This window comes from Oxyura jamaicensis, chromosome 24 (assembly GCF_011077185.1).
Source record: "Oxyura jamaicensis isolate SHBP4307 breed ruddy duck chromosome 24, BPBGC_Ojam_1.0, whole genome shotgun sequence".
Classification (NCBI taxonomy): domain Eukaryota; kingdom Metazoa; phylum Chordata; class Aves; order Anseriformes; family Anatidae; genus Oxyura; species Oxyura jamaicensis.
Genome location: NC_048916.1, coordinates 3,882,394 through 3,902,292, shown reverse-complemented (window position 1 = coordinate 3,902,292; position 19,899 = coordinate 3,882,394). Strand labels below are relative to the sequence as shown.

The 19,899-nt window shown below is 51.0% G+C and overlaps 1 protein-coding gene and 1 long non-coding RNA gene across 4 annotated transcripts in view; one reads left to right on the top strand and one right to left on the bottom strand.

Moving 5' to 3' along the window:
* The window catches only part of LOC118177890, a 74,918-nt gene that overhangs the window by 34,794 nt on the left and 20,225 nt on the right, over nt 1-19,899 (bottom strand). For 2 of the 3 annotated variants that reach the window (XR_004755959.1, XR_004755961.1), the window contains exon 2: nt 12,332-12,451. This is a non-coding gene — a long non-coding RNA (uncharacterized LOC118177890). Of the gene's footprint in view, nt 1-6,754; nt 6,964-12,331; nt 12,452-19,899 lie in introns of those variants that run through there. The other variant, XR_004755960.1, reaches the window with a different exon arrangement.
* The window catches only part of UBASH3B (ubiquitin associated and SH3 domain containing B), a 67,194-nt gene that overhangs the window by 40,030 nt on the left and 7,265 nt on the right, over nt 1-19,899 (top strand). The window contains exons 2-9 of the mRNA XM_035345939.1: nt 3,833-3,886; nt 4,503-4,689; nt 5,178-5,376; nt 7,847-8,016; nt 10,134-10,342; nt 17,090-17,225; nt 17,631-17,751; nt 18,652-18,774. Of these exons, the coding sequence (XP_035201830.1) occupies nt 3,833-3,886; nt 4,503-4,689; nt 5,178-5,376; nt 7,847-8,016; nt 10,134-10,342; nt 17,090-17,225; nt 17,631-17,751; nt 18,652-18,774 (1,199 nt within the window). The remainder of the gene's footprint in view (nt 1-3,832; nt 3,887-4,502; nt 4,690-5,177; nt 5,377-7,846; nt 8,017-10,133; nt 10,343-17,089; nt 17,226-17,630; nt 17,752-18,651; nt 18,775-19,899) is intronic.

The window sequence follows — 19,899 nt, the reverse complement described above, 5'->3', positions numbered from 1 at the left end:
TGTGTGTTTCGGGGCAGCAACGCCAGTTCTGCTGCATTGTCTCAGGCTAAGGGGTCAAGTGTAGCAGGGACACGTCCTAGCAATATCCAGCGCCGTTCAGTGGAGGAAGACTTTCCCTTTGACTTGACTGAAGAGAGTCACAGGGAGGCCTCTGAGGCTGAACAAATCAAAAAACTCTTTGTGGTGGCTAAAATACCTGCGGTGCTTTTGGAAGGCGCTGCTATTAGGATCTTCTTTCTCCTTCTCCAAAGCCTCCGTGCGCCCACCTGCCGGCGGACGTAGCATCGCCCTCGCTTTCTGTTCCAAATTGCTCTCCCGCGCCGCCGGGCATCGTTAAACGAGCGCCCTGTGCTTCATCTCGGAGGCAGCCGCAATTTAGAGCGGGAGGAATCGGGAGGCTCGGGGGGCTCGTAGCGCCGCACAGAGCCTTCCACCTCCGATCTGCGTCCAGCTGCAACGTCTGCGTGCCCAGAAATGGTTTCTGTGCGATGGCGGTTGGGTGGGCTCTGAAAAATAAGTTGTTTTCTGCCTTTTGTCTTTTCTGCTGCATCTGTGTCACAAAACCACTTCTTTCCACTAGCTGCAGTACTACAGCCAACACTCGCTACCCGGCGCGAGGAAAGCTGAGCACCTGAGCCGTAGTCAGTCACCTCATTACGTGACCTGATTTCCTCCGGAGCTGAATATTGCCTCCCAGCTCCCGCTGCAGCCAGCGGGCGTGAAAACCAGGCCACTTCTTCAAGTGACCAACACAGCCGTGACTGGTCTCAAGTGCTGAGCTTTTTGAAAGTTGATTTTGACAGCGGGGCACCCGGAGGTGGCTCCTGTCCCAGCTCTGCCTGGTGGCTACAGAGATCGGGATCGGGGAGGGATTCAGGGCATGCCCTGTTCCGTGCCTACCCAGGAGCTATCAGCCATCAGCTTCATTCCCAGCGTTAAATTAAAAAAGAAACAAAATTCTCTCAGTTTCAGGTCCCATGATAAAAATATACCTCGCCCTTTGTTTGCTTTATGCAGTATTTCCTCCTTGCACTGAAAATTAAATTGGAAAGGGAGTTTTATTGTCCCTGCGGAGGAGAGAGGCACCTCTTGAAATCAGTTGTGAACAAAGCGTGGGGGGCCCAGCCTAATGTTTTCTGACGCCCTTTGGGGTCCTGGGAGTACAAAGGCAGCAGAGAAGGAGCCGCAGGCAACTCCAACAGAGCCCCATTGTGCGAGTTGTTCCAAGGAAACAGCAAGTCCTTAAGCCAAAAAGTCAACACGGGTGGGTGGCAGAACCGTGTCCTGCTAGGTTGTGCACAGCTCCTTGGGAGCTCTGCTCCGGGGTCTGGGGAGAGCAAACGACGAGGAGAGGCAGCTTGTCTGCCCTCACCTCTGCAGCTGCAGAAACCGCTCCTGTCAAGGCCAGAGCTTCACTGGGGGTCATTTCTAATCCACTGCCTCGGATGCAACGCAGACAGACCGACAGCCACACTTCAGTGGCAAGATCTACGGTCAGGGGAGTCAAATTTTAGCGGTGTTTAAGAGCATGAACAACGTAGGCAAGGTGGGTGAGCTGAGCACAGGCAGCACAGCGGAAATGGATGATGAAACCACAGCAGGGAAAATCCACGGCCGGTCAGCTGAGGCAGCTGGACCTCAAGGAGCAGCCTCCCCGAAGCCTTCCCAGGCTGTGCGAAGGGAGAGCCGCTTGCAGAACTTCCCAGAGCAAAGCAGAGGCTGCTTTGCAAAACGCATCCGAGCTGGTCTGGGCAAGGGTCAGCAAGACAGAGCAGAGCGAGCTGTGATGTTGACCGTGCACGACGCATCCTTCCAGAAGGCAGGTGCCTGGCCTAGCAGCCCGCTGATCTCAGATGGATGCTGGCAGATAAGGGCAGCAAAGCGCTTCAGGAGGAAGTATTTTCATAATCACCCATTTGCAACACAGCTCTTTTTTTTTGTTTTGTTTTGCAGCATTATCTTTCTGCCTTCCTCTTAGTCTCAAAATGAACAAAAATATGTATATTGAAGGGGTGGGGAAGCCAATGGCAGAGCTGAAACACAGCTGAGTCAACAACACGCGTCTCTGACCAAGTGGGTAACGTTTCGCCCTCCCGCCTGGTTATCAGAGTGCTTTCAAAAGTCATCGCTGCACACTGAAAGGGCAGCGGAAGCTCAGCACATGTCCTGCAGGGCACTGCGGGCAGGAGCAAGAAATGCCGGAGGGGCCCTGCTGCCCTAATCCTACAGCCAAGGCCCTGGGCCCTGCAGTCATCACCTTTTTCCCTCCCTCGCACCCATTTTTTACGGCCAACCCCCAGCACCTCCACGGGGTATGCAGCACATCGATCCTGTCCCTTGGGCCAGACCCATTGCCTCTGGCTTAAAGACGTCAGCAAGCTTTTTGAGTTATCATCAGGCTGTGACACGCCGTATTTAGTAAGGTTAGGTTATGGCTTGAGGCTGGCCGCTGGAAACTCAAACTTTTCCTGTCCTCGGTCAGAATTTGTGTCGTTAACAGCTCGGACGCGCCCCGTCCAACCCACAGAGCAAAACGGAGGCAGCTGCTTTGGCCAAATTAACAACAGGAGAATAAAACTGGCTGATGCCTTTGTGTATCTGCTCTTGCTCCACAAGCAGAGCAGCAGCCACAGGGCTCTGCCCTCGGCAGGAGCTGTGCCGGTGCCTGGATGCGTTCCCTGCTGTCTAACGCTGGGGAAGATGCTCCTGTCGGTGCAGTGTGGTGGGTTTGTAGGATGTGGATCCATCTCTGGCACTGCTGGTCTGGGGGATTCCTTCCTTCAGGACAGAGGTGCCTGGAGACCCCCTTATTGCCTTCTGCAAAAGCTGCGCGCTCTTCAGACCTTCCTCCACCCACACCACTTTGCACAAACACGTGCCGAGGGGTTGCCTGTGGTGAATTAGATTAAACCAACATCCCCTTCAGGGTGACCTCCTTCCTACCTATCGATGGGGAGTTTGCCTCCCGACACCCAGCCGAGGGCCCGGTTTCTGCCTCAAGGCCCTAAAATTTCTATCCTTTTCTGCCTCCTTCATTCCTAATTTTGGCTGAACATTCATGCCTCCAGGATTCTGGCTGAATTCTTCGTTTTGGCAGTCTCTGGTGCTACAAAGCTGAGCTGATCCACAGCTGCGTTTCGGTGCTGATGCTGAGCATTTGGAAAACCCTACTGGGATAAAAAGGCAGCATCCTGCTGGCTTGTTCTGCAACTGAACAACTTGCTTAACAGAAGACTTCGGTGCTAATAGCTGGGGAAAAGGGATATTTAGGCATTCTGAACTGCACATTCATGCAATAAGGACTAAAGAGTGCTGGCAAATTTTGGCAGGTTATTCTAACCCGAAAAATCTCGGGTTTGTGCCCCCTGGTGGCAGCTGAATTTCTCCTGTCCTCAGTGCCACTGCAGTGCCTCAGAGCCAACCCTTTGCATTTCCCTGCTGAGCAAATGCCCAGCGCAGAGGCCATGAAATGCTGTTAGCGAGAGGTCTGCCAGAAGGTACACCACTGTCCAGAAAGGCACCAGGGAAAGCCCAGAGGTTCAGATAAATAATCGCAGGACTAGACTGGCAACACACGATGCGCTTGGTTTGGATGCTTGCTGTATGGCTGTCATTATTTTAATTATCCTAGGCTTCACCCCAAAATTTGACTCAGTTTTTCTGGAAGTATTCATAATACGTAACCCTACCTGGAGGGCGTTAAGGCAGAACTTAGCTCCTAGCTGCTGTGCGATTAAAGACGTCTGTCTTGCTGGGCTCAAGCAATAGGTGAGGCTATATCCAAGCAATCCAGCACCACTGAAGCAGTCTTTGTTTCTTGCTTTCTTTTCAGACAAAAAGCACTGGCGTCAACAGGTGGAAGAAGCGTTCAAGCAGCATGCGACTGGTTGGTATGAAGTAATAAATGTTCAGAAGAGAAACAGAAATCGGTGTATTTAAAGGCTAAGGTTTTAGCCAGTAGGATGCAAAACGTTATGGCAGAAGTCTTCTTTTAACAGGGGCACTGTCTGGAAAGCAGTAGCGAAATTAGAGACCTATTATTTAAGTGCTGCAAATAAGCAACCAAGAAGCAAGCCTTGTCTGAGGGAGTTTGTGGTCGCACGTAATAGCAACAGAAAGGTGAGAGAAAGGAACCGCTGCTCTCCACCCTGGTGCCTGAACACAAACCCGAGAGCCACCTTCTCGAAGATGTTGAGCAATTTCCAGCGCTTTCCCTGCCGTGTTTTGTACATCGAATGTCAGAGAGGCAGAAGCAGTGACAGGGGGCAGATCTTCAGAGCCTCGGTCTGAAACTAAAAACCCATTTTCTGTGTTACTTAGGAGCGGTAATGGGCTGCAAGAGAGACAGTGCCCCTCTCTGCCTGACCCTAAGAGCTGATTTCTTCCATAAAGGGAGAAGGAAAGGGAGAGAGGACAGGCCAGGCTGATTTTGCTGGAAAAAATAAAACTAAAAAAATAACATGCCTTTGTATGTCAGTCTAACACTTCTTTCTCCCCCTCAGGCTGTTCTCCCATGTGGGTGACCCGTTCCTCGATGACACCCTGCCCCGGGAGTACGTCCTCTACCTGCGCCCCACCGGCCCCCTGGCTCAGAAGCTCTCCGAGTTCTGGCAGCAGTCAAAGCAGATCTGTGGGAAGAACAAAGCTCACAACATTTTCCCGCATATCACCCTCTGCCAGTTCTTTATGGTAAACCAGAGCTCCTCTTTCTGCTGCCTTTATGCATGCATTGATGAGCGGCCCTCGCCAGGCTCGGGCTGGAGGTGCTGCCTGCTTGGTTGGGTCGCTGCAGAAGGGAGCACTTTTGTGCTCAGAGTTTAGGGGTGTTAGGACCAGAACCGCCCGATGCCTGGGCTTGGCGGGGAGGTAACTGGTTTGTAAGCAAGTTGTTTTCGGGGAGGAGCAGCAGACCAAATTCTCCTAACCTGCAGTGACTGTTAACATGAGAATAGGCAGCGTGGGGGGGTGAGGTTAGGAAGGTTGCTTCGGGACAGCTGATCCTGCTTCAGGAGCAAGGGGGGGACAGATGATGCCTGAGCCCTATTTCTGTGGCCCTGGGCTTTTTCTACCCTTCCTGCTCACCCGCCCAAGCCCTTCCTTGCTCTGAGTGCACTACAGAGCTAAGCACAGGCGTAAGGCTGAGTTCTGAGCAGTGTTTGTTCTCTTTCCTTCGGCAGTGCGAGGACAGCAAGGTCGACGCTCTCACCGAAGCCCTGCAGGCCACTGTGATGCGGTGGAAATGCAAATTCCCTGCCCCTCTGCCTCTGGAGCTCTACACGTCCTCGAACTTCATCGGGCTTTTTGTCAAGGAAGAAAGCGCCGAGGTGCTCAAGAAGTTTGCTGCAGACTTTGCTGCAGAGGCAGCCTCCAAAGCAGGTGAGTGACTGCAGGCAGCCACCGAGTGTTCGCGGCTCGGTCAGGGCTTGAGCTCGCTCTTGCAAACCCTCGCAAAGAGGAGCTGAAGGAGCAGCCCACGCAGAGGTTCCTCCCCAAGAATTAACCCCAGCACAAGTGGCTCTCCTAACAGACTGCTTCTGAGGAAGAGGAGAGGAGAAGATGAATATTTTTTTTTCCTAAAAGAACTTTTCCCAAGCCAGGCTGATGCATCAGCCCTGATACAGGGCTCCTTTCACTACAAGACGGTACATTTCTCTCTGCCACGTCAGAAAAATTATTAATCAGCTGCATTTGACTGAACTGAGGTGTTTTGATCATGCCAAGAATTACATTTATTATTAAAAATATATATATGAAATGATCAGTCACCCAGCACCTAGCAGCCTTTGTCCAGCTGTGTAATTTAACTTGAGATACCGAGGACCGTGATGCTGCATCCCATGAAAGCCCCCACTCCTCTTGCAGTGGCCATTTCAAAGGTCATCTTTCTCGCTACCTTATCGATGCTGTGATGGTTCACCATGGCTGGGCAGAGGGAGAATACCCAATTAATGTAAGCACACACGGGGAGCTAAATGTCAGGGCTGCCCACAGAAAGGCAGCGATACCTGCAAGCTACAGAAAGGGGAGCCTGAGGGCTGAGAGCCTGAGAGGAGCACCCTGCTGGGTGCCTTGTTTTTCAGAGCTTTTTCAGTTTAAAGATCACCTCGCACTTAGTCTCAAGTGTTATCTCCTGAAGGGGAAGTTGACATTTGGCGGTTCCTTAACCTTTCAGCTAGACACAGCCCGCGAGGCTGAGCGTTTCCTGCTCCTCTCGCTACCTCGAGCCACTGTCACAAAACTTTCCTCTGCCTTTGGGTCTTTGCTGCATTTCTCAGATGCACACCCAGGGCTCGCCGAGAAGACCTGAGGTGCCCTTTCCAAACCTCGTGGACCAGCCACAACACCTGGTCCTTCCTTCTCACAGGCTTATCCCGGAGCTTAAGTGCATCACGATACAGCCATGGCCAAGTCCCTGGAGTGTCTCCGTCCAGGCAGGCAGCCTGCGATGCCTTGCAGAACAGCTCCAGGAGGCTGCCCTGGCTCAGAGGAAGAAGTACAGAAGTGCCAGAGGTTCATCGCACCTCTGAAATGCACTGCTTCCACCTGATGGTGACCTAGAACTTCCCTTCCCTTTAGAAGAGGGAGGAAATAGCTGTCAGCATTACAAATGCACGTTTTGGACGGCAGCAACAAGCACAAAGATGTTAGCCAGGTCCCACAGCTGCTGCAGCCACGGGAGAGCAGGACAGCGTTCCCTGCCACGTTACCCTGGTGTACGTTACCATCCAAAACAACACAGCCAGAAGGGGCACGCCGTACCCCAAAAGTACTGACCCAGAAGAGGAGGAGGCATCAGCAGCTTCCAGCAGACTTCTAGCCCTGCAGCTGCTCCAGCTGGGACCAAACTGGTCAGCTCTTGCTTAGGGGAAGCTCTTTGCTGCATTGCAGTCCGCAGCTTGGTCAAGTTATCACATTAAAGTCTCTGGGGCTTCTTCAGACATCCACAGCATTTTTTTTTTCGTGCTGATCAAAACAAGATGGATGAGCTCGCAAAGCTACCCCCGGCTGGCATTTGGAGCCAAGACTCTGAATAGCTGCAATTTTGACTGAATAATCAGTCAAATTTAATTGCAATTTTTGGTTGAATAAGCAGGAGTAAATTACGTGCAAACAATGTATCCTATGATTTCCACATCCACTGGGAGAGTCCCAGTGCTTCACGTATTTTCACCTTTCTGCTTCCTTGACTCTCCTCCTAATATCGGTTCTTTTGTCTACAGGATCATTTTGTAATCAGTTGGTAATTATCTTACCAACTTCTGCTTTCATGATTTTGGAACACCTCACCCTCAGTGGGTGAACTGGTAACCCAGCTAATGTCCAGGAAGAAGATTTAATCAACTTGCATGAATCTGTAAACTCTGTGGATTTCTGATGTATACTATAAGAGAGATAACAGAGGAGGGACAGTAAAAATTACAATTTTACTTGCTTATTTTGGAGAAAGCCTCAGCTGCCAATGAAAGAAAAGCTACCCCTTACCTGGAAAAGTCTCTTTTTTAGCAGAAGACACAAAATTATAGCCATTGTTATCACACCATCCAGAAACCCCTTTTTTTTCCTGAATGCAAATGAGTTTTCGGCATGGATGCCTTGTCTACCACCCCGGTGTGACTAAGGACTGAATCAGTCCACAAATCCAATCACTTGACCCAAGGTACAACATATATAGGGCACCCGTATTTGACGTCACCAAAGCCTTTCCGCAAACTGACCTACAATTTCTTCCACTTAAGCTACCTTGAGAAGTTCTGCTCCTGTTCAGAGGTGACAGACACCCTTGCGCCTCAGGAAAGCTGCTCATCTTGGCAGTCCCTTGCTGTTAACCGTCATTTTCTTGTTGCAGATGTGCACGTGGAGCCCCACAAGAAGCAGCTCCACGTGACGCTGGCCTACCACTTCCAAACCAGCCACCTGCCCACGCTGGAGAAGCTGGCGCAGAACATCGACGTCAAGCTGGGCTGCGACTGGGTCGCCGCGATATTCTCCCGGGACATACGCTTCGTTAACCACGAGGTACAGTTCTTAGGGTTTGTTTCAGTCCAAAAAGAAAAAAAAAGGAGGATCTAGCAGAACCGCAGGCTGGTCTTGCTGCATTTGTGGCTCCACGGTGCTCACAGGTAGTGAGCTGAACGAGGAGCTGTGCTGAGCACAGATCTGCAGCACAGACTACACAGACATTAAAGAATTTCCATCAGTCCACAAGAAAACAGATCTCCCACATCCCACCAGTCATCTGGACCAACAGACCATCTGGCCTGTTTTGCTTTTCCTCATGCCATCTAGACTTGCTTCCCCCCCCCCCCATCTCATTTCTTGCTTCTTGCAGGAACCATTTCCTGCTGGATTCATTCATTCTAACAATGACTCTCCTGTTAGCTCGATGTAAATTGCCCTGATCTCTCCAGAGCCAGGCCAGTGTATCTTAACCTGAACCCTAGCCATCAATCACAGCATTTGGTTTCATCATTCAAGAAACCTTTACCTTCATGGCCTGTATTCTTCAATTACTCATGGGTTCTACAGCTGCGGTGCCTAAATCTCTTACCACGGTTTTCTCAGTGTTGTTTTCCAACAAAATACACAAAAAGAAAAAAAAAAAAAGTTCTGTAAATTCGGACCTTGGGCACTGAGAAGTTACGTGTGAGATTTTGTCCCAGCTCCCTGAAAATACCCCCAAGCAGACATCTAAGCCTGGGCCAGTCACCCGAGGCTCCCTTCGCAGTCAGTGCGGACAAACAGGCACCTCCACAGGAGCGCCATCTGTCCCATCGGAGATGTCTCTCTGGGGACAAGATGAATCAACTCCCGGAGGAGGGAACCTTCAGAAGCTGCCTGCTCAGGCTCTGGTGGCTACCTACACTGCTAAGGCTGGGGTGATTCATCCACCAACACGCGCAGTCCAGAATCAGACAAAGCAAACCTGTGGCAAAGTAGGAAACAGTGATTTTAGCCCAGCACACAGTACACCGTGGAGTAAACAAACTGCCAAAGCTTCTGGAGAGCTGAAGTCTCTCGTGCACAGCTCTCTGACCCAGCCCAAGCCGTACTTCCATGCGTGACAGCCTCCTTTCCTATCCAAGTGTCATCTTGTCCTGGGGAAGCTGCAAGCAGTCAGCACCGCCACCGATCACGCAGGGAGCGGCTGATGAGAACCCGCTCACAGCTTTGCATATCCCACTCCAGGCAGCCGTGGGTGAGAGTTCGGGCCCCGCGCTATCAGGTGACGGTGACTAGTTTCCATCCTCCTTTCAGGATACCACAGATATCTAGGATTGGTGAGCAAACGGTCTGACACAGCCAGCAGGTCAGAGCTGCTCACCAGATCATGGTTTGTCTTTGCGTGACACCGCTGCAGAAGTTAGCCTGGCCCAGGGGCAGAACCGTGTTTGTTCTCCTTTTAACCGAGACACTGCTGGAGTCCTTTCCATTAATTTAATATTTAATATAGGTGGATTAAATTTAATATTCAATACGTGTGGATTTCCCACGCCCTAGTGAGGAGAGGATTACAGAATTGTGTTCACTGAGCTTTGCCCCACCTTTTAACTTTTTCACGTTAGGAAATCCAAAGAAAAGCAGGCGGCCACGTCTCAGTGCTTCTCACAGCTATGAACACACAGCTCTGGGGCAGCATGTCACACATTCAGACCTGCTGTCCCCCTGACCGGCTCTGCCTCGACTTCTAAAGCAGCAGCAATGACAGCTGCCCTTTTAGGTCGAGCACAAGTAGGTGCAGCGACAGTGGCCACTGACCACGAGAACCGTGTGAATTCCAGCTCGCAGTAAGAGTTCAGTTCCGTTTTTAACAGACCACGTTAAGCACACCGTCATGTTTCCCCTAAAAAGTCATTCCCACCTTTCCCTTCTGGTTATCAAAGACATGGCTCGAATCAGGGAGGAAGGAGTCAATACCACGAAAAGCTTTCCAACACCAAAGAGTGGGCAGCAGTAGGAATTCCCTCAAAGTCAAGCCTTGCTGGACAAAGCACAGAGTGATGCATTATAAGGAGAGCTGTTTACACCTTGGACACGTTAAAGGTTTGGTACAGGAGCTCTCCTGCCCCACTCTGCTGAAGATGCCCTGCCATTAACGATCCTTTCATTCATTTGTGCTTCTGTTTCTCCCCCAGACTCTGCAAGTGATCTATCCTTACACACCCCAGAACGATGACGAACTCGAGCTGGTCCCAGGGGACTTTATTTTCATGTCCCCAGTGGAACAAACCAGTACAAGCGAGGGCTGGATTTATGGCATTTCCCTTGCAACTGGCTGCTCTGGGCTGCTGCCTGAAAATTACATCACGAAGGCGGATGAATGTGGGACCTGGGTGTTTCATGGGTAGGTAAAGCCGCTCCGTTCAGTTTCTGTCACTGTAAAAAGGGGGCTCAGCAGCTGGGATCTCACCTGGGTAAGTGAGAAGTCTCCCGGGGCTGCTGAGAAGGTCGCTTGGGGGAAGCGTACTGGCACACAAAGCCCCATCTCGTAAGCAAAGGAAGAGCAGACGCCAGCCCAGTGCACGGGACTGGAGGATGATGTGATTTATTTAGCTAAGACATTACAGCAGCTGCTACTCACATGAGCGCTGCTGCTGGTTACCAGAGCTGGAGCAGGCGGCCACTGCAGAGCCACCGCTGTGGGGGCTCCTCGGCGGTGGCAGCAGGATCAGGAAGGCTTAAATCCGAGCAGTAATTTGGGAGGTGAGATGTGGTGTGTATGATTCCCTGGAGAAACGGGGTCAGCAAGGGTTCTTAAGATACTTAGCAAGACTTTCGGAAGTGGTTTGATGCCTGCCTGATACTGGCTTCAGTGAGATCCTCGTTTTGAACAAGGTTATGCCTTGCTGCCTCTTGCTCTTGGTGGGAATTAGTTACAGAGCAGTAAAACCTAGTGCTTGAGCTGTGGTATGGGCACTCCTGCAAGTCCCACAGGGCTGCCTGCATCCCAAAGCACCTAAAGGCACCTGGAGAACAGGGAGTAGTTTCTGTGCAGGAGCACAAGATGGCAAGGGGAGCGGAGAGGCACGTTCCTGCCTGCTGCCCCCCTGGCGAACAGTGCACAGGCGCACGGGTTTGGCTATGGGCTCACCAGCAAGTTACAAAGGGAGAGGAAGGAGATACAGAACAAATGCAAACAGTTCGTATTTCAAATTTCAGCAGGCAAACATGACCTGTGGGAGGGTCTGTGTGCAGAAAGGGAAAGCATGATAACCCATGTCAGCACAACCAGACCTGACCTTGTTCAGCACTTAGCACAAACTGATCCAGCAACGCTTCAAACCGAGCAAAATGCAGGAAACAGAGGAGCAAAACTGATGTGCACTCTTCGTGACTCGTCAGGCTTCACACGTGTCCTGGTGAAGGGCAGATGGGAAGCAGACACAGGGCAATTGCAGCTTTCAGGCTGGCCTCCAGATGTGGCTGCCACAAGTGCTGCCCTTCTCCAAACCAGTCCTGGCTTAACCCCGAGCCCTACCCAACCCAGAAGACTGCCAGGCAGGGACAAGCACAGCAAGAGATCACTCGTTCGCCCCTCTTGTCACAGCCATCTATTGTCTTTCTGCCTGCCCTTTGAGAAGTGGCCACCACTAACAAAGGGCTTTCATTCGGATGGTAGCCAAACAGAACAGACCTCTCTGCCCTGTACCCATCACCAAACTTCAATCCAGCTTCCATTACACGCAAAGAAAAGACCTCCAATAACCAGGGCTTAAATCAATTAAAATCAAGACCCATGGACAAAGTCAATCAGCAAGTTTGAAGGCAGGACTTAATCCAGACCCTCCCATTTGCAATCCAGCAAAATTGTCCTTCCTGCCCCTAAAATTTGCCAGCCAGAATAGCCTCAGGCCCACAAATACTGCAGCAGGCTCTAGTGGATTTTGCTTTCCTTCTAACAGTACCTGGAAGGGTTTTGAGGCCTAGAGACTTAGCATGGGAAAGAATTATTATTGCAGCAGTGACTGAAAGGAAAGCCAAACATTTTGTACCTCCAGGACCGCTTTGTCTCCAGGCAAGCAAAGAAAGGAAATGCCCCTTCCCTGATTACCACTAAAGACTATAAATCAGGAACAGGAGCATGCAACACGGAGCATTTATCAAAAACGTTATTACATACCCGGAAACAGCCTCATTTTACACAACAGCTTCCCGCGGGGAATATGCGGTTACAGAATGTCATTTGGTCAAAACAATAGAGCAAGCCAAGGACAACCTAAGCCCCACTGACGCCTAGGCCAAGGTATGCACAGCAGGATCCTCTGGGTAAGAGAAGAACGGGGCACGGGCACCTTCATTGCATAGACGTGGAAGAAAGCATGGCAGTACTCACCGGGACGGCGGGGGAGCTGCTGCGGTGGGGGAGATGGGATCCAGTTCACAGCCTTGGGACCGAGGATGCTGTGGCTGGTTTGTGCCGCCTCTGTGTGCACAGCCACGTCCTGTTTCATCCCTGCAGAGGAAGAAAGAAGGAAAGAAAGAAGAGCCATTGAGCTTTCCCTCCTAGTCACAAGAGACCGCATTCTTCAAGAGAAAATCACACATTATTGAGATCATCACTGAAACACAGCTCACTCCGGGCTGCAGCACCCTAGTTATACCACGCAGGAGAAATGACAGGCAACATGCTATTCTGGGATGTTTGATCAAATCGTTCACATAGCAAAATAAGGTTGCCAGCACCTTACCGGCTTTTGAACATTCCTCCTGAAAAAGGTTTCCCTGTTGCGCTACTCAAACGATGCAGAAGCTGAATCCTGGCCTCTGCAGGACGGGGTTTTATGGCCAATATCCCAGTGGTGCCTCAGGAGCTCTGCCCGGCACACAGCCCTTGCACTCCACAGAACAAACAGGCTGCCATCACTAAGAGACAAGCCTGGCGAGCCATTTAATAGGGCAGAAAGGGTTCTGCTGTCAGCGGCAGAGTCACTGCCCATGAAACCAAGTTGTGTCTTGAGAGACTCCAGGGCTGGGTTCTTTCCCTGTCTTCTAAAATCAGAGTGAAATCACTTCTGTTCTGCAGACCCCGAGGGTTTTCCATACACCTAAAGGTCACTTCTCTGCTGGCTGTGGCCCTTCCTGGTGTGCTTTCTTCTCGTGCCAGAGATCGGAGCTGCTAGGGACAATGAGGGGAAACATTTGGCCTCTGATCAGTGCTACTGGTTGGAAAATAATGGAAGACAAATTGCTTTAGTGTCCCACACAATGCAACCCAGATCCTAAGTCTGGGTAACCCCTTCCTGCCGTCCCTGCAGGCAGGGCGACGTTAAGGCACCTAGCAGTGCTTTCGGGTCCAGCTTTGGCTATGAGGTCATGCAAAAAGAACAGGGGAGTTCTTTTACCTTTTTTTTTTCCATGATAACAAAGCTTCAGAAAGCAAAAAGCATGAACCAAAGATGCTCATTTGGAAAGCCGGACTTGTTTGCTCTAAATCGTAGGATCTGAGAGTCAGTGACACTTCATGGCTGCTCTGCTGCTAGCTCTGAGTCCTGCAAGTGACAAATTGCCTTTCTGAAGCCAGCACTAGGCTCCCCTTTGGGGTGAAGCTGGCTAGATGTGTACCAATGACACTAGATCTGTTCTGACAGCCTAGGAGGGGACCTGGCCTTGTGTTAGAAACAAAATGGTTTTTCCCTTGTAAGATACCAGGCTGGAAATACTTTCCTGGGAGCAGCAGAAGCTATTGGTGGGTTGAAGCTACTGGGAATGAATTTGAACTACAGATCCAGTCTATATAGTGTATATATATACATAAATTTTTTTATATACTTCCCAGCAAACCATTTGCAGAATATTTTCTAAGCTGCCTTCCATGCCTGTGAATTAGTGGGCTACCAAGTCAAAGGAAGAAATCCTCCACCCTCGGCACACGGAGCCCAGAGGAAGTGGAAGCCCAGCGAAGGTGCACACATTCACTTGCCCCACAGAAGCCACGAAAACCAAGCACACAATACCGTGGGTCTCTTGCATATACATTTGAAGGCACACAGCTGAAGGAAATGTGCTATCTTTGTATCTGCGGACCCAGCGCTACCCAAAAGCTAAAACCTGTGATGATTCCCTGCGCTGTTTTTCCATTACCAGCGAAGCCAGAAATAGTCACCTCCTCCACCCCCAAATGGCTCGAAGCACTATAGATATTACACAGCAGGCTATTTCAGCTCCCCGAGAGAGGCCACAGCTATCCCTTGCCCCTCTAATAAGCCTGAGAAATCAGGCTTGGCACAAGGAGCAGGGAGAGGAAAAAGAGCCCGAATTTTTCAAGCTGTATTTGTGCCTTGGGAGGTTTTTCCCCACTCTGTCTCCTTCCCGTTCACTTTCCCTGGGGACCCCTCTCCCCAAGGCAGCAACGAGTGGCGAGGCAGAGGGGTCTTATCCTGTGCACAGCTGAGGACTGGCGCTGTTGTGCCACGATAGAGCCTCTCTCCATCCTCTGCTCCAGCACCTCCACTCTTCCAAGGGCCCTTCCTGGCTGGGAGGACACTGCCTCCAGGACACGGCGTGTTGCTGAGAGCCGGGAAGGCCAGGCGCCTCCCTTGCACCCTGCAGAAGACAGAAGATGTTGTTGTCTGTCTGCCAAGCAGAGGAACCACGAGCCTTTGGGAAAAGCTCCCGAACAATGACCTCTCCTGAGAAGATGACTAAGCTGAAAGCTTCAGTGGTTCCTGTTTTGCAGCAGCATCAAGGAGAAACCACTGCAGTCAGGCTGGCGGCTCTCCTCCAGGCACAGCAAGAGTGTACCTTTGCCTCATCACCGTTTGCAGTGAATCCTAGCATCTGTAAATAGATGGCACAGCATCCATGGCCTTTTGGTAAGGGCTTAGAGAGAAAGCAAGTCTCAGAAATTGTGCAGCAGCTCCTCAGGGTAAAGGGAAGAGAGGCAGCCACGCAGATCCTTAATATTCTCTAAGCCACTGTCCTTGAAAGACCGTCACGTGGAGAAAGGAGAAAAGGGCTGGGACAGGAGGGGGCTGGAAGCAGCAATGCAGAAATAAAGACAAAGAGCTCAGGCTCGGGATCCACTTTGTGCAGTAACAACAACGGGAAGAAATTCAGATCCTTCTCACGCTGAGATGTTGGAGCGTCCGGGTCAGGGAGGATGCATCTCTGCGCAGCTGGTCGCACCCGCGCTCCAGGCTGACCGCTTCACACAGGGGTGAAGGTCTGGTTGTGCTCCCTGCGCAGGGCTGAGCTGCCCTGGGCTTGGCACAAGCTCATGCACTCGCACAGCTTCTGGATCAGGGGTGGCCTCATCCTGCCAGCTGGAAGCGTGGTCCGAGTGCAGCTCTGCCTGCAGTCTATCGGATGGAGAGACTCCAAGGAGGAGGGTTAGACGTGATTTCTCACCCCAGCGCCTGGTAGTATTTCCCTCAGCTTATCCACAAAGATCTCCTGCCTACATTTAACTCCTCTTCAAGACCTACCACCCCCGTTACACCTCGGAGCTGCACCCTGCGTAACCCGCAGGGACTTACTGCCCTGACCCCATTGTTCTGCCTCCACCTGGGCAGCGAGCTCCTGGAGAGGAGCAAGCTTCCTTGGAGCAAGCTCAGCTCTTGCTGGGAACGCTGTGAATAAACCAAACATGTTTATAAGAATCTCTAATCCCAGAGGATCAGGTCTGGAAGAGTGCAGGGGGCTGGAGAGGTCTGCTGCCAGGGGGCTGTGCCTGCAGAGGCTGTGGCAAGGCTGCTGCTCCTTGTTGTTGGATGGAGACCCACCAACCTGCTCCTCCATGGAGCATCACCACTGGAGCGAATAGCCCAGTACCTCAGTCTCATCCTTGCTCCCAAATTCCACCAGATAAGGGACCGACAAAAACGCATATGAGCTATTTTTGTTCCTTGGGTAGAGGCATGGGTGTTTAACAGCTGTGACAAACCCCTCGGAGTTTTTATCCCAGCTAGGCGCTAGGCAGGAAGCAATTTGTGACATTTTTAAGGCACCAAAAAGCACCGGCAAAGGCAACTATTTCTGTCAAAGCCAATGACCGTAAGCATTAACTGGCAAGGGTTTTTTTTAATGACAAAGCAAATGTAGCCCATACAACATATGCAAATCAGCAGAGGGTCACTGCAGCTTCTGTAATTGCCTGTCAGTTTACTCCCCAGGGTCTTAGGCAAAGTCCTTGAATGTCTGGGCTTGAGAGCTTTACTCAGAGGATCACTAGATAAGCATCTTGAAGGAGAATGGGATCTATTATCTCCCTCCGGCTCCATTTAACAGGAAGCACTGGGGAGAACAAATTCCCACTGTAGATGGGAAATGGAATAGACAGCACTGAGAAATGCAGAAACCACCACCCAGACTGAGCATGCCACATCCCTACAAGGCAACCCGAGCTATTTTGTGTGCTGGAACCCTGAAAAGTGCCCAGCACGACAGGCAGGGCTGTCACAGTATCTCCTAGGCAGCAAAGCACGGGCATTTTTCTTCTTGCTCCCAGCCAAAACAAGAGGTGCTGTTCAGCTGCTAGCCACTGATTCTGCACACCCATTGTCTCTACCCCACAGCCCGTATCTTGTGAGTACCAAAAGGGATGTTCCAGCTTTATTTAACATCGGAAATGCCCCCCGAAAAGCAATCCACTAGCTCGGCAAATTATTGTGTGTATTTCGCATTCGTATCACAGCAAGCCCACAGCCCGTGGCCAGACCAAACCCTGCCCTACCAAGCACGTCACAAATACAACAAGCAGCAGCTCCTGCCACAAGGGCGAGCAAAAACTCTCTAGTTTCCAAACTTTGGTCCACAAGAGCACGGTAAGAAACATGCAGCAGGTCCCCGGGTGAGGTTAGCGAGACGGGAGGAAGGCCTCAGCACTTTCCAGGAGAGCAGCAGAGGACTGAGCCTCACAGACCAGCGCGTGGGGACTGCTCTGAGAAACTGTTTCGAAGGAAATTGAGAGCGTGTTTGTCTCTTCATGTGTGTACATCACATAGCGAGGCGCACTGCAGGCAGAACTAAAATAATAATGTAATAATACGAACAAAAGTAATTACCACCTGTTCCTGCAGACTACAGAAATGTCCTTGCTCCAGCCTGAGGGCATGAAGCATTCCCACAGCCACCATCTTTCTGGTTTTGGCAGGTCCTACTCGATTCTGAATACTACGTCTTCCCCGTCCCTTCAAGCTTTCAGCGACGGCGCTCTGGAGAGAAGGCAGCAAGAAGACCAGGGGCCTGGGGACACGGGGCCACTCACTATCATCTGCCAGAACGTGCAGGTAGGGACCCCCACGCACACACAGATCACACATACTTTTCAAGGCAAGCCTCCAGCAACTGATTGTTCCCCCCACAACTTATCCTCTTGTCTCCTTTCACTGCCTGCCTTGGGAGTTTCAGCTCACAATTCTCGACAAGCTTTCGAACGGCGCAGTAAACCACGAGCACAGAAGACATCGCCGTCCCTAAACCTGCTCTTAGCAGGGAGTGGCAGGGCCCCATCCTCTGCTTGTTTTAGCAGTTTTCTAACAGCCTAAATACCGACTTCAGAAGAGTTTCCTGTACCTGCATCTGCACTAGGCTAGAGCAAGAGCTGTCTGGCCCTGAGTACTGTTAGTGAACCAAACCTCAGAAAAATACTTGCACTTTCATGCAGGTCAAACATCCTGTCATTTTTCTTCCAGCCGCTGAGAATAAGCAGTCAGCCAGGGCCTCAGAAGCGCTGCCTTTTCGTCTGCAGGCACGGGGAGAGAATGGATGTCGTTTTTGGGAAGTACTGGTTGTCACAGTGCTTTGATGCCAAAGGTGAGTCAGCTCCTGTGGGTCTCTGAGGCTGCAGGTTTAGAGAAAGGAAAGAGAGCGGCAAGTGCCCAGGGCAAAGCCCGGATGGGAGCTGTGGTTTCCTGATATTTGGGAAAGTGCTGCAAGAAAGGATTCGATTAAAATAGTCCCACCAAAGGGCACTTTCACGTGGAAATGAAGTCATGATGCTGATGGTCAGTGTCCGATGCTAACCCCAGTGCAACCAGGAAAAGCTTCCTTTGTACGACTGGTTCTCAGTCCTAAATGAGAACAGCACCACTACGGGTAGGGTTCAGAAAGCCTTTCAGGGCATAAACTGGAGATGGCAAGCCGATAATAAGACTGTAAGCAAGTCCTGAAGGCTGAATCTGGCACAAGCCCCCCCATACATACATATGCTTGAGTTCCAGACTACAACTACAGACTCTAATTTCAGGCTCTGTTGGTTTTAGATCTGACTGGAAATCTATCAACGAAGTCTTTTTCCAGTTGAGAAACACCAATTTCTTTTAGCCAAAATTCTTGGAAAAGGGGATGATTTTCCAACTCCTTCTATCCAAATTACATCTGAAGAGCTCTGGTGCTTTTGCCTCCCATAAATGCATAAAATTAGGGGGTTTCATTTGGTGTGGGATGGAAATTATTTTGCTTCTGGCGATTAAAGACCTGTCCTAAAGTTAACTTTAAAGCACAAGTATCATTCCCTGCTGATTTTGACCTGACACATCTGCTTAACTTCATTTTGTCAGATTCTTGATAGCTCTGCATGGGAAAAACTGCTCGGCAGCCCGTGGCTGTAAATATGCAGATGTTGTGGTGACAGAGGGTGGAAAGAGGCGCGATGCTCTCTGCCTCTCTCTGATCTAATAACTCCAGCAACTGCTTCTGACCTCTCCCTCGCAGGAAGGTACATGCGTAGTAACCTGAATATGCCTCACAGCTTACCTCAAAGAAGCGGCGGTTTCAGGGATTATGAAAAAGACGCGCCGATCACCGTGCTGGGCTGCATGCAGGCAAGGCTTGTTGGTAAGTTGGCCCCAGCCGATGGGAGTTTGCCCAGGAAGCTTTGCTCTCCTCCTCCCGCACACCCAGCCAAAGAAAGAGAAAGTGCAAGGAGGAAAAAATGAATCAGGAGCCCCGAACTAACGGGATTTAGGTGTTTCAAGAACATCTGCAAAGTCCCTTCAGCTTCCCTGGCAAGTCCCCTCTTTCAAAGAAAACCGTGCTTGATGCAGCTGCTGCAGCTGTAGAAAAGACAAAGCACGAGATCTGGGCCATGCTATAAAATCACGGCCACGAGCAGTACGATCGCAGAGCGTTCATTACTGCCTTGGGCTGCCCTGGAAATGCTGCTGCTTCCGATACCGCTGAGAAATGCAGCACTGAATGTGAGAGTCACCCATGCAGAATACCCTCTTTCCGTGATTTTGACAATTTTAAATTTTGATCTGCAGTCCACTAAGCCAATGGACTTTTAGCAGCCTCTCCGGCTTCACGTGGCAAAAACGCAGTCCAAGTTATTTCCAGTGTGCCCCCGACTCCCCCATCCTTGTCCCTGACTCCTGAGCCTGTTGGTTTGTGTATAGAGAGAAAATCATTCAGTGGTGAAGGAGCAGATATTGAGCACTGGGATTAAAGAAGCCCCTCAAAGGACATGAGCTCCAGCGAGCAGCACTTAGCATCTTCCCAAATTTAAATCCTTCGCGTTGGTCACACTCAAACTAGGGCAGCTAAAATTCCACTCGCTTTTGAAACAAAAATAAATCACCGCACAGCGCTGCAGGACGATCGCTCTCCGGGCCGTGTGGCATCAGGGTTGGCACCAGGCACGGAACAGAAGGCGAATCTGGGAGCCATCACAGCGCACTTTGCTGGTATCGTTACATGGGGCCGAGCACGCGGCCACGTACGTGACCCAGGTGCCACCGAGCTGCCCACGCTGCTGCCATGTGCCAGCCATCTGCAGGCACCCGCTCCCGCTGCAGCACCGCGGACTTGACCTCGACGGCTGCTGGAAGCGTAATTCCTCCTCCGACCAAAGCAAGCGAGCAGCATCTCCGTGCCGGGAGGCTGCTGCACGTGCTGCTCTTTCTAAATTGCCCCACTTGTCTCAAGAGATTTCAAGCTCATTCTGACGTGGTTAGAGCCATC